At 48.2% G+C, this 12,623-nt stretch overlaps 1 protein-coding gene across 1 annotated transcript in view; it reads right to left on the reverse strand.

The window, feature by feature from the left end:
- The window catches only part of OSBP2 (oxysterol binding protein 2), a 143,404-nt gene extending 134,537 nt beyond the window's left edge, over nt 1–8,867 (reverse strand). The window contains exon 1 of the mRNA XM_069497020.1: nt 8,188–8,867. Coding sequence (XP_069353121.1) covers nt 8,188–8,831 — 644 coding nt within the window. The 5' untranslated portion in view covers nt 8,832–8,867. The remainder of the gene's footprint in view (nt 1–8,187) is intronic.
- Between the last annotated feature and the right edge of the window lie 3,756 nt (nt 8,868–12,623).

The following is a 12,623-nucleotide window of genomic DNA, read 5'->3' on the forward strand; positions in this document are numbered from 1 at the left end:
AGCTGTAGAACTCACAGTAGACATTTCACCAAAGGCACAAAACTACTGGGAAGGAAGGAGAGCCCTGTGGTTAAGTGTATCCCAGTCATACTCGAAAACTAAGCTGTCAGATGGCCTTGGGGATGGTCTGCATCAGAAAAGTGTCTGTGAAGCAATAAAGGGCCAAGCACGTGGCCAGACACTCCACAGAGAAGGCACTCGGCACACACAGCAGCAGACCGTGCCGTGCGGTAGCCGCCCTGCGAGACTGGCACGTGACTCTCTCTGGTAGGAAACAAGAAGCCACGCCATCACTCAAAGATGAGTACAGGCACTCACTCTCCTCCAACCAGAGTGAGGTGTTAGCCCTTACCCTGACGTCACTGAAGTCTGCCAGGAGGAAGGAGGTCAGACCTGCGCAGAAAAGAGTTCACACAGCAGGCCTGAGACTGTCCAGCCTTTGACAGGCCTGCTTCCAAGGTTGGCCTTTGGTTGTCGTCTGGGAGCTTGGATTTGGAGAGGGTTCCCGCCATTCCCTAAGGATGGCTCACTGTGCCTAAACTGTTTGCACAAACAATGGGATTTATGCTAAATATCTGCTTTCCGTCTGTGCATCTGGAGTTTGGGTCAATGCCAAGTAGAGGGTGTCCACATGATCAGCCCACCGTAAAAACCCTGGGCTCTGAGTCACTAACGAGCTTCCCTGGTTGGCAATATTTCACGCGTGTTATCACAACTTGTTACTGGAGAAATTGTGTCTTGTGTGACTCTCCTGGGAGAAGACCCTTGGGAGCTTGCACCTGGTTCCCACCACCACCACCACTTAGCCCACGCACCTTTTCTCTTTCTTTGCTGATTGTGCTTCGTTTGCAGCCTTTCATTAAAATAAAGCACAGCTGTGAGTACAACGATCCGCTCAGTCCTGTGGGTCCTCCCAGCGATTCACTGAACCTGGGGTTAGTCTTGGAGACCTCTGACCCAGGACCCACGCAAGGAGTCTCCCTAATGTGATGTGGGTGCACACCTTTGCGTGGGCTGAGTCAGAAGACTGTGAGTCCTGGTGCCGTCCGTGAGCTTCCACTTTGTCCTCAACGTAACAGGATGGCAAGACCAAGACCAGCTGGAACCATGAGCAGGAAATCACTCAGACACCTGCAGAGTACCCCATAGATGGAAGGTCCTGTTACCCAACTGGATCTAACATTTTAGGGCAGAGGGCTCCTCTTTAGTTCGTGGCCTGCTTCTAACAGGTTCTTGCATAAGTAACACATGCAAAGCAAACCGTCAGGTGCCCCGAAACTAGCTGTAAGATTGAGAAAAGTCCTTTTAAAGCTCTACCTTTGCTCCCCATTCCCCCTGGCCACTGCCAACTTTACAAAGGGACAAATCACCCTAGGTACATACAGACCACAAGTACAAACACTTGCAACCCTATGGAAATACAAATGAGGACCACAGTAATAAGCTATTGGTTTATCAAGTAGCCTACTGCAACCCATGCAAACCATCAACGTATTATACTCACATCTCCTCACTGTTGCTTTTCTGGCACTCCTGGCTTAAGCCTGTAATCTGCAATTTCCCAATCTCATTGCAGCAAAGTTTTTGAAATTGAAGACAAATTAAGAAAAATCTGACTTTGGCACGAACATACTTGGCTTCCTGAAATCTCAAACTCACAGGCAATTCTCTTGTTCATTGCCTCACTCGTCCATTCACAGACTAACCAAGCTACGGAGAGCGTATCGGTGGTGAATTACTGTGCTAGGCTCCAGGTAGAATACAAAGAAGATGCCGAACTGGCCATGGTTTCCCCTTGGCACAAAGTTGTCCGAAGAGATGCCCACACAGCCTATAAACTCCCAGAGGAGGAAGACCTGGTCCTTGGATCAGTCAGGGGCCACTGCAGGTATTTCAGACAGGATAAATTCAATGCAGGGGGCTGCTTACACAGGAGATTGCACTGTTGAAAGAGAATCCTAGACAAAGTGAGAAAATCCCAGGGCCTTTGGGGTGGGAGCTAGCACCACAGCAGGGACACACTGTCCAGGACAGAAGCTGGAAGCTAGGACACCAGAGAAGCAGAAGACAGACCCAAACCATGATGTGGCCATGGGGTTAGAGGAGGAGGGGCTAGAGGAGAGAGACAGGCAGGGCTTGGAAATTCCATCTGATGTGGGATGAGAGAGGGAGGAGGCAGCAAGCACGACTCAGAGGTTTTCAGCTATTCATAGAAATGAGAAAGTCAGGAGGAGGAGGCAGGTTTTGTGGGGAAAATTACAATTCATGTCACTAGAACTTGCTAAGAATATTGGTGTGCATTGTGCTCCTCCAAAATTTGCTGCTAGTCCATTTATTTGTCACCTCTTTGCAATGCTCCTGTGCTAAATGTTAAGAAAATATATGTCAAATGCTTACACATTATCAACCTGCACATACATTCCTTTTCAGCCTTCTAACCACCTCACAATAAGAAACATTGAATGATATTTCAAATTAAAGCTGAATCTAATATAGTAAAGCCACCTTCTGGGGTATCCAACCCATATGTGGGGACCTCAGTAACTTACCCTGCAGACTTGCACCCTGAACTTCATATTTTCAGGGACGTTTTGCACCTGGATGGTCTTTTCTATCTCCATCCTTCAAGTATTATCAAAATTGACGTCAAAAACACTACGATATTGAGGCCAAGGTGGGAGGACCGCTTGAGCTCAGTTCGAGACCAGCCTGAGCAAGAGTGAGACCCCGTCTCTACTAAAAATAGAAAATATCAGCCAGGTGTGGTGGCGAATATTTGTAGTCCCAGCTACTCAGGAGGCTGAGGCAGGAGGATTGCCTGAGCCCAGGAGTTTGAGGTTACAGTGAGCTACGATGACGTCCCTGCACTCTAACCAGGGTGACAGAGCGAGACTCCATCTCAAAAACAAAACAACAAAAAAACCTACAATATTCTTGGGATCCAGTCTCTGCAAGAGTTGGCTCTGGAGAGTTGAGCTCACTGAAGCAGTGAATACACAATCCACCCTAGAGGCAAAGATGTCTTAGTGTGCTATTCTGTTACCTGGTCCCTGCCCCAAAATGGGCACAGCTCACCAAAATGTTCAATGGTCTTCCTTAGCCAAAGGGCTTTCAAAACTTATTTTCATACGACTGCAGCATTCTTTCTCGTAGACCCAGACTTACTTGTTTGAGGCCTTCCTTACTAACGAGTTTAGCAATTACTAAGCATAGATCAGTCTAAATAAAAAATAAAGTGCTTCTGTTTCAAACAATTCCCTAGTAAACAAACATCATTTATAGTGTTACCAAACAGAGACAACTGGTACACAACAAAACAGAAGTTTGCTTAACCTAATCAATTTTGTTGTTAACATGGATAAAAGTTGTGTAACACTTTCTCCATACGGACTTGCTGAGGCCAATACTTTTGAAAATTTGGTATCATTTATGAACTCTTCCCTAACTGTATGTAATTACATGTTCCCTATAAGATAAGAACTGGGGATGAAATTTTTTCAATGGGAACTTTCTAACAACACAAAAAAAATTGAATGCAAAACTATATTCTCCTTTTTGGTATCCAAATAAACATATAATTAAGAATGCCAAGCAATGGAATAAGAACCTCATCTTCTGTTTTATTTTATTCCTAGCACATTGTCAGAAAAAAGTAAAAACCTGCCAACAATTATCTATATTTCCCAGAAATACTTTTTATATGTGACAATATTTACAAAGAGCATTTTTTGGCCAGGTGCAGTAGCTCACACCTGTAATTCTAGCACTTTGGGGGGCCAAGGCAGGAGGATTGCTTGAGGTCAGGAGTTCAGGACCAGCCTGAGCAAGAGCGAGATCCCTTCTCTAAAAACAAATAGAAAAGTGAGCCAGGCATGGTGGTGTGTGCCTATAGTCCCAGCAGCAAGAATGAGATCCCATCTCTAAAAAAATAAAAATTAAAAAAAAATGGAAAAATTAGCCAGGCATGGTGGCACACACCTGTAGTCCCAGCTACTCAAGGAGGCTGAGGCAGGAGGATCTCTTGAGCCCAGGAGTTTGAGGCTGCAGTGAGCTATGATGATGACACCACTGTACTCTAGCCTGGGCAACAGAACAAGAACCCTGTCTCAAAAAAAAGAAAAAAAAGGCCGGGCACGGTGGCTCACGCCTGTAATCCTAGCACTCTGGGAGGCCGAGGCCGGTGGATCGCTCAAGGTCAGGAGTTCGAGACCAGCCTAAGCAAGAGCGAGACCCCGTCTCTACTAAAAATAGAAAGACATTATATGGACAACTAAAAATCTATATAGAAAAAATTAGCCGGGCATAGTGGCGCATGCCTGTAGTCCCAGCTACTCGGGAAGCTGAGGCAGTAGGATCGCTTAGCCGAGGAGTCTGAGGTTGCTGTGAGCTAAGCTGATGCCACGGCACTCACTCTAGCCGGGGCAACAAAGTGAGACTCTGTCTCAACAACAAAAAAAAATATATAAGATAAAAAAAAATATTAAAAAAAAAAAGGCATTTTTTAAAAATTCCTGATAACATGAATGTTACTAAGTCCGACTGTTGGCACTATTTGCTTTCTTCCTTAGAGTAAGCTTAAGCAATTAAATGAGCTTCTCAAGCAAAATCCAGGGCATAAGTACCTGAGAAAACCACACTTGAAGGAAAAATTTTAATCGAAATCACCACTGTTTTTCTATTAAGGTAAAAATAATGGGAATTGAAATGCAGGTCAAGACTACAATGAGATCCCACGGTATATCTGTTTGGCCAAAATCAGTGCTGACAATAGCAAGTGTAGCCAAGGATATAGATCCACAGAATCCCTATTCGTTGCTGGTGGGAGTAGAAATTGGTATTAATACAACTGCTTTGGTAAACAGTTTGGCATTATGTAAGATATACATTCACAATTCTCTACAACCCAGCAATTTTACCCAAGAGAAACTCCTGCGCATGTACAAGAATTTTCACAGTAACCCATCAACAGGAAAATGCATAAATAAAAAGTGCTACATACTCACACCCTGGACTTTTTACAGCAGTCAAAATAAGTCCCATAAAACTCATATACTCTGTGTGTGTATATATATTAATATACATCCTTTTATAAAGTTAAAAATGATTGCAATAAAAAATATGGGCTCTTAAAATTTGCATGTAGGCTGGGCATGGGGGCTCACACCTATAACCCTACACTTTGGGAGGCTAAGGCAAGAGGATCACTTTAGGCCAGGAGTTTGAGACCACCCTGGGCTACAGAGCAAGACCCCATTTCTACAAAAAAAAATTTTAATTAGCTGAGGCAGGAGGATCGCTTGAGCCCAGGAGTTCAAGGTTGCAGTGAGCTATGATCACACCACTGCACCGCAGCCTGGGCAACAAAGCAAAACTCTGTCTCTAAAAGAAAAAAACAAATTGCATAGATAAGATAAAACTAAATAAAAAGGGAAGAAAGGGGGTGGTGACCAGAGCTATCCTGGAGGAGGGAAAGCTGGAAGACGGGATGGAATGGCAGGAGTCACAAGAAACATGTGCCCACATTTTCTCCAAACACCAGGCTTCACTTAGTTAAAAGTTAAAAATGTGAGGGTAGTCTTTCCAAAAGGGAAGCTAGCAAGAGAAATGACTCCAATTCCTTCCCCACCAGCTACATCACCCCAACAGGCAAGCTTGCTTCCACCAGCCCCTAAGGAAAAGAGATCATGAATAAAAAATTCTTTCACTGTTTTCAGTTCACAAGTACCCTAATCTTGCCTCTATCCCAGACACAGGCACTTGAAGAACCTCTGGAGAGGGCCAGAGGAGATAACACACATGCACAGCGCTGGGCACAAACAGCACCCAAGAACCCACCCTGCTACCCTCAGGATTATGAAAGACAGGCCTGGACGCTCAGTCCTTGACCTTAGCCGGCAGGATGGCCGTGCCTAGTCTAGAAGGTGGGATTCAGATCAGAAGAGGGGACAGGAGAGTGGCGTCAAACACCTGAAATGGCGATTCTGGCTCCACCTCAGAAGCGCCTTTTCTGCACACGGAGACTTATGCATCTCCAGTGGTGTTCAGACACACAACCCGCAAGCTAGGTGCCTCTGGGTGGGCCACTGAAGCTCGTCTCTTCAGCCTCAGTCCCCCCTTCCTCGCTGGCTTCACAGGAACTAAATGAGAACCCGGGACTGTATAAACGTCAGGAATCACTCCTTCCACCCAGGTGAGTCCAGCCACAATTCCACCCACCTCGGAATCTAGAAATGTCTAAACATGACACTACTGGACCGTGCAAACACACACGGAAGAAACTTCTTCCCACTCCCTCCTCCCCACCAAACAAGTATTTGTCTCCACAACCTTATCAGCGAGCAGTAAGAATTTTTCTTAGTTACTAAGAGAATCTGCACATTTGAGATTACTTTGAAATGCCAACTGTCTATACGTAGTTGTTTTAAGAAAAGAAGATGGACGTCTTTGCTCTTCCAATTAAAACAAAAAGGCATCAGGTCAGGTTTTACTTCCGCTAGAACTAGGCATTCCTGCCACTGTGGGACCCTAGACTCATAAACATTACCTTGACCTCTATAGTTTAGTAGTACCTAGTAAATACAGATAACATGGAAATGCTGAACTCAAGGGCGAGTGGGCAACAGGACATATCTGGGACAGGTGCCGAGTCTGGAATCCAAGAGGCCTGGGTCAGAATCTCTCTCCACCACCTACTGGGCTGATGCCTTCGGGTGATGAGCAGTTTTGCCCCCTCCAACCTCAGGACTCCTCATTTGTACAACAGGACAACACTGGAACCCACTTCACAGCACAACCGTGAGGATAAAATGAATGAATGTAAGTAAAATGGAGCGTACAGTCCACAGCTGATATGCCCCTTGTGTTTTGTCCCTGGCCTTCAAGCAGAGTGACATTTATAGCAAATCACTGGAGGTCCCTATTGGTGTTTGTCCTGGTGAAATATTTACATAACTGACAGAGTATGGTGAGATTTAAAAAACATCATTTGCAAAAGGGTCTCTCTTTGCTCAGACTCCTAACTCCAAGGACAACGTGTTCTGTGTCATATGTATGGTGCAACTGAGTGAGCCAAAGGGCACCGAGACACCACATGGGAAGGGGGCATTAGAAACACATCTCAGCTTTCTCCCCTGCCAGGAATTAAAGACAGCAGTGATCCCCCCACTGGCTGGAGTAGTAACCATCACTTAACTTCAGCAGAGCTCCCAAGTTCTCAGGGGCATCATAGACTGGACCATCTTCTAGAAGCTGTGTCCCACCGAGGCTAGGAAGGATACAGTGTACACCCTGCAGTGGGTGGGATGAAGGGATACTGTTGGCTGAGTGAGGTGAGCAAGGCGACTGGAGTTTCAGCAACAAGCCAGGGCCCTCCTTTGGGCAACAATGAAGCAGTGCTTCTCAGAGTGTGGGCCCAGACCAGCAACACGGGCCTCACCTGGGACCTTTTTAGAACAGCTGAACCTCAGGCCCCTCCCTAGGCCCACTGTCAGGCCCAGCACTTTGTGTTTCAACAAGACCTGCATGGCTAGTGTTAGCTCTCTCACCACCGGACTTCAATTTGGAATCCCGTTCTGCTTCTGGAATAAGAAAGGAGATAGCAGAACACTTCCTGGTTCTCCCCAAAATGCCAAGTTGGGCTCCTGAAGGGCAGGAGCTGTGTCTAATACATCGGACTCTGCTGTGCCCTGATCAAAGCCAAGGCAGTTACTCCCATTTTTCCAGCCCATCAGGAAAGGAGTAACTGCCCAAGGAGGGAACAAACAGCCCTTCCATAAGTGGGTCCTAAGGACTGAACAAGTTACTCCCTCCCTCAGTCCCTAACACAATGATCTTAGCTCCTGAGCCAGAGAGGGCAAGGGCTGTGGAGGGTTAACTCCAGCGAGCTGCCCCCAACCCCACAACTACCAAGATCGGAGAGAGATTAAGGCCCCAGATCACTCCCTTACTCCACCTCCCCATTTGCCCCCTAAACCCACGCTTGCCAGAGGTCATGTCCGTAAGTCACGTCCACCCTCGCCAGAGGTTAGGGTCCCAGCCCTTGGCAGTTGGCCAGAGGCATTACTTCTTGCGCTGGAGTGCATGCTACCAAACCTCCCTAGACTAGCGTTCCTCAACCCCAGGCCCTCCGTCACCATCACCGCATCACCACCCTCCAACCCCAAACGCCCCACCCTGGTGGCTCCATACCTGTAGTAAGACAGCAGGCCATTGCCAAGCACGAACCAGCGGCGCTGGTAGCCCTTCAGGTAGTTGGTCCACTTGAGGAGCCAGCCCTTGAAGCTGTCCAGAGGCAGTGAGGCCACTGGGGCACTGCGGGTCATGCCAGCCCCTGACATTGGAACCACAGCAGAAGTCTTTGCCTGTCCAGGTCGCTGAAGAGGCAAGGGCTTTAACGCCGGCAGCGACTCTAGCCCAGGTTTGAGCGAGGGCACGATCCCCACTCCAGCGGATAGCTGCTCTGATACCGCCTTGGTGAAGGGCCCAATCCTCACCCCTGGACCGAACTCTAGCCCCGTCCGCAACCTCGGCAGCAGGTCCAATCCCTGCCCAGCCCCTGGTCCTGGCTCCGATTCCCTCTCGATCATAAGCTGTGGTCTTGGCAGCGGCTCCAAAACTGGCTCTGACTCCTCTTCTGACAGCGACTCCGGCTCAGGTCCGGGCACTGGCTGGGGCTGAGGCTTGGGCTCCGGCCCGGAGCCGGACGTGGAAGTGCTCATGCCCGGCGCCGCCGTGTGGCAGGACAGGCAGGGGACAACCGTGAACAGCGACGAGAGCCCGCGGGAGCGGCCGCCGCAGCCCCCGCCTCGGCTCGGAGCGGCCGCTTTCCCCATAGAGCCAGCCGACCCGAGCGCGGCCGAGCGGGCCGTGGGGGCGGGGGGCAGGCCGGGGGCGGGGGCGGGGCCGGGGGCGCCGTCGCGGGCGCGCGGCGCGCGGCGGGAGCGCGCGCAGGTCCCTCCGCGGCCCCGTGCGCCCCGCGCCCGCCCGCGCCCACCGGCTGTTGTCCTCCCGCCGGCCAGCCGTCGGCTCGGCTCGGCCCCCGGCTCCTGCCTCGGCCTGGCCCTTGGAAACACCTGTGGGCCGACGGCTCGGCGGGCCGGCGACGCGGAAGGCACGGCGCGCTTCAGGCCACCATCCCTGCCTGCGATCCAACCCGTGCCAGGCGCTGGAGGAACAATGATGAATGTGGAGCCCGCCGGCTCCCAGCGCAGCTCTGCCCACGGGGCCCTGCGACGACGCCCCCCATCTCCACCCCGGCTGGGTGGGTTAGCTCCCCGCAGCCCGGGAGAGGGGAGCGGGGAGCAGGTGCAGCGCTCACCACGAAATGCGCCCGAAGCACAGGGGCCAGCTGGGTGGCGCTAGACAGAAGCTGAGGAAACTGCTCCCCAACCCCCATGGCAGCCATTACCTGTCTGTGGGTCCTTTCTGCGGCCACCAGGAGCGGCGGCCCCAAGTCACCACCGCCGCTGCCTCCTCCACCTCTTGACCCAGCTGGCCTATGGTTCTCTAAACGAGTATAGGAAGAATTTTTGTAAACCAAGCGTTTTAGTACAACAGGGAACACATCTGAAAGCAGCGTTCTTGACTTGGACCTCCTGGTATCCCTGGGTGGGCTGGTGGTCCGTGAAGCTTCCACAGTAGTTGTTGAGGTTTACCTGTCTGCATTTTCCTGGAGAGAAAGGTCACAGTTTTCATGGAATTTCCAAAGGAGTCTGTGACCCCAAAAAGCTTAAACATCGCTGATTTTAAAGAACGTATGGGAAGAGAAAAAGCTGGTGGTTACTACAAATAATCAGAAGTGCAAGTTGAAAAACTAGATATTGGGCTTCTTTCTGCCCAGACCCTTCCAGCTGAGACCTCTTTGCAGAACCCCCCCCCCCCCCCCCCCCGCCTTTAGCTCATCACATGTCTTACTCTCTCCTTACCCACTTATTCCTTCCTAATTTTTGCTTTTGACAAGATGGCCTGTGCAGGGACTGCCTCCTACATGAAGTAGTGGCTGGAAGGAAGCAGCCTGGAAGGTCCTAGAAACAGGAGGTACAGACACTCACTGAGCAGGCATCCCTGGCACTTTTGCTGGTAACTCTGAGACCCCTTCCTGGGGCACTTGTCCTTGAATGGTGGTCTTACCTGCAATTTCGCTGTAAGCTCTGGAGTGCAGAGACCTGCCTGTCTTGGTCTATACAATGGTGGCCCTTAAACTTCAGTGTGCTGAGTCACCCCAAGGAAAAGTGATCCCCTCTGGGGAGCACTGAGGGACAGCAGAATTGGGCAACTGGGAAATGGGGTGGAATGCTTGTTTTTCACCTACATTCTTCGAACCTTTTGAAGGTCTGTGTTTATGTTTCCCCCATTAAAGATTAATAATAATTGTTTAAAATCACCCAAGGAGGCTTATTAGAAATTCACTTTCCCATCCCCATGCACCTGATATTCTAATTCAGTAGGTCCGAGGTGGAATCTAGGAGCGTGTATTTTAAGGAGTTCCTCGGGGGTTTGGATGGGGGTGGATCATGGAGCGCGTTTTGATGGACAGTGATGTGGAAGGAAAATCTTGGGCTTTAGGAGCCAGACTCATAAGGAAATCCCAACTCAGCCACTCCCCAGCTATGGGCCCTTCAGCCACCCCACTGAGCTTCCTCTTGCTCATCTATAAAACGAGGATAATAATACCCACCTCTCAGGTATAATAAAATCATGGATGTAAAGCACATTTGGCATAGTAGGTGCTCAGTAAATATTCTCTAGTTATTTAACTAGAAGGTGCTCTGTGAAATGTTTGGTGAAATGAATTAAACAGAGGCCAAAGCAGAAAGAGATGAGACCAAGGCTGACAAGCTTGGAAACAACCGCTGAAATGGGCAAAGCTCAGTGCCTGCTATGTATGCATCAGATGTGTCTGCAACCCTCAAAGAGAAGCTGTCTAGTAAACAAATACTTAACGCTATGTTTTGTCTGCGACAGTAAATAGCCCAGCCCCCTAATATATCAGGGCCTAAGTCATTAGTTCTGCCAGAGTGAGTGAAGAAGGTGTCACAGAAGGGACAAGGTGGCACTGAGTCTGAGGGATGAGTGGAAGGACGTTCAAGGCAAAGGAACCAGCATACACGAAGTCCCAAATTGGGAGAGAACAGCTTGTCTGGCAAACGATAAATAAATAGCACATCACATTTGGAAGAGTAGGGCAGGAAATGGAACAGCTGAGTAGACGCCACACTGCAAGGAATGTTCTTTATCCTACAGAAAGTGGGGCTCCTGGGGACAAGGGAAATTTTTTACTTTTAAGTACCAGACCTAGCTGGGCATGGTTTGCCTCTGTAATCTCAGTTATTTAGGAGGCTGAGGCGGGAGGACTACTTGAGGCTAGGAGTTCAAGAGCAGCCTGGGCAATATAGCAAAACCCCATCCCTACAAAAAATTTTAAAACATAAAAAATTAGCTAGGCATGGTGGTACATGTCTGTAGTCCCAGCTACTTGGAAGGCTGAGGCAGAAGGATTGCTTGAGTCCAGGAGTTTGAGGCTGCAGTGAGCTACGATTGTGCCACTGCACTCTAGCCTGAGCAATACAGCAAACAGAGACCCTGTCACTTAAAAAAAAATAAACAAAAATAAATAAAAGACCAGATCTTTCCCTTTGGAGAAATGGCTGACGCCAAGTCTGGTGCAGGAAATATGCAAGTTGAGCCTGCCTGGGACATTTTGTCATGCCAGAAGATAAAGAGGCTATTGAAGACCCCTTTTGTGGCAAAAGCACTCAAGAGCCAACTTAAAGGGGCTCCCACTGGCCAAAGATGGAACAATTTGAGCAAAAAGAAAAATGACTACAATGGGTTGAAACTATATAAAAACCCGTAAACCAAACCCTCAAGTTCCTGAAGTTATAAAAAAAAAAACCAAAAAACCACCTCAGTGGTCATATGTGGAGGTCACTACAGTTACCAATTCATTATTCCAAACATGGATAAAGGGAAAGTATTAAGTTTGTAACCTGCCTTTGCTGTACAAACTGCATCTCATAATAATCAGAGTTTATGAAGGGAAAACTTTTATAGAAGAATTGGCTAATAAAGGCAGAAAGAATGATAGAATTAGGAAAAAAAAAAACATCTTTTGCCAACTCCTAATGAAATACTGTAATGGATCAAGGTAATGATCGTCAGTAGCTACTAAGTGATGGGGTTGATGGGGAACTTCATAAAGGATCCGGCTGACAGCAGCTGAATCTACTGAGCAATCTTAGCATCACCAAAAGTACGACGACAGGACACCGTGTGCCTCCTGATGTGACCCAGTTAGGAAACACATAGCACCACCTATGATTATTTTTATACCAGACCCTCCCCCCCAAGAAAAAAAATTAAACCTGAATCTAATCAAGCTTCCAGCTCAATCAGTATTTTAAAAATGTAGGGGACAGAGGAATGTACTAAATGACCCAAGGAATCAATCAGTCAAATCCCCCAAACAGGAAAATCTACATAGCAATGACCAATTTTATTCAAATAAATTCATGGCCTGGGAAGAAGATGGGAATAGAAAAAATGTTACCGATTTTAAAAAGACATATTAACCAGATGCAATGTGTGAACCTTGTTTCCTGATTAAAACAAACCAACTATAAAAA

Source organism: Eulemur rufifrons, chromosome 21 (assembly GCF_041146395.1).
Source record: "Eulemur rufifrons isolate Redbay chromosome 21, OSU_ERuf_1, whole genome shotgun sequence".
NCBI lineage: Eukaryota > Metazoa > Chordata > Mammalia > Primates > Lemuridae > Eulemur > Eulemur rufifrons.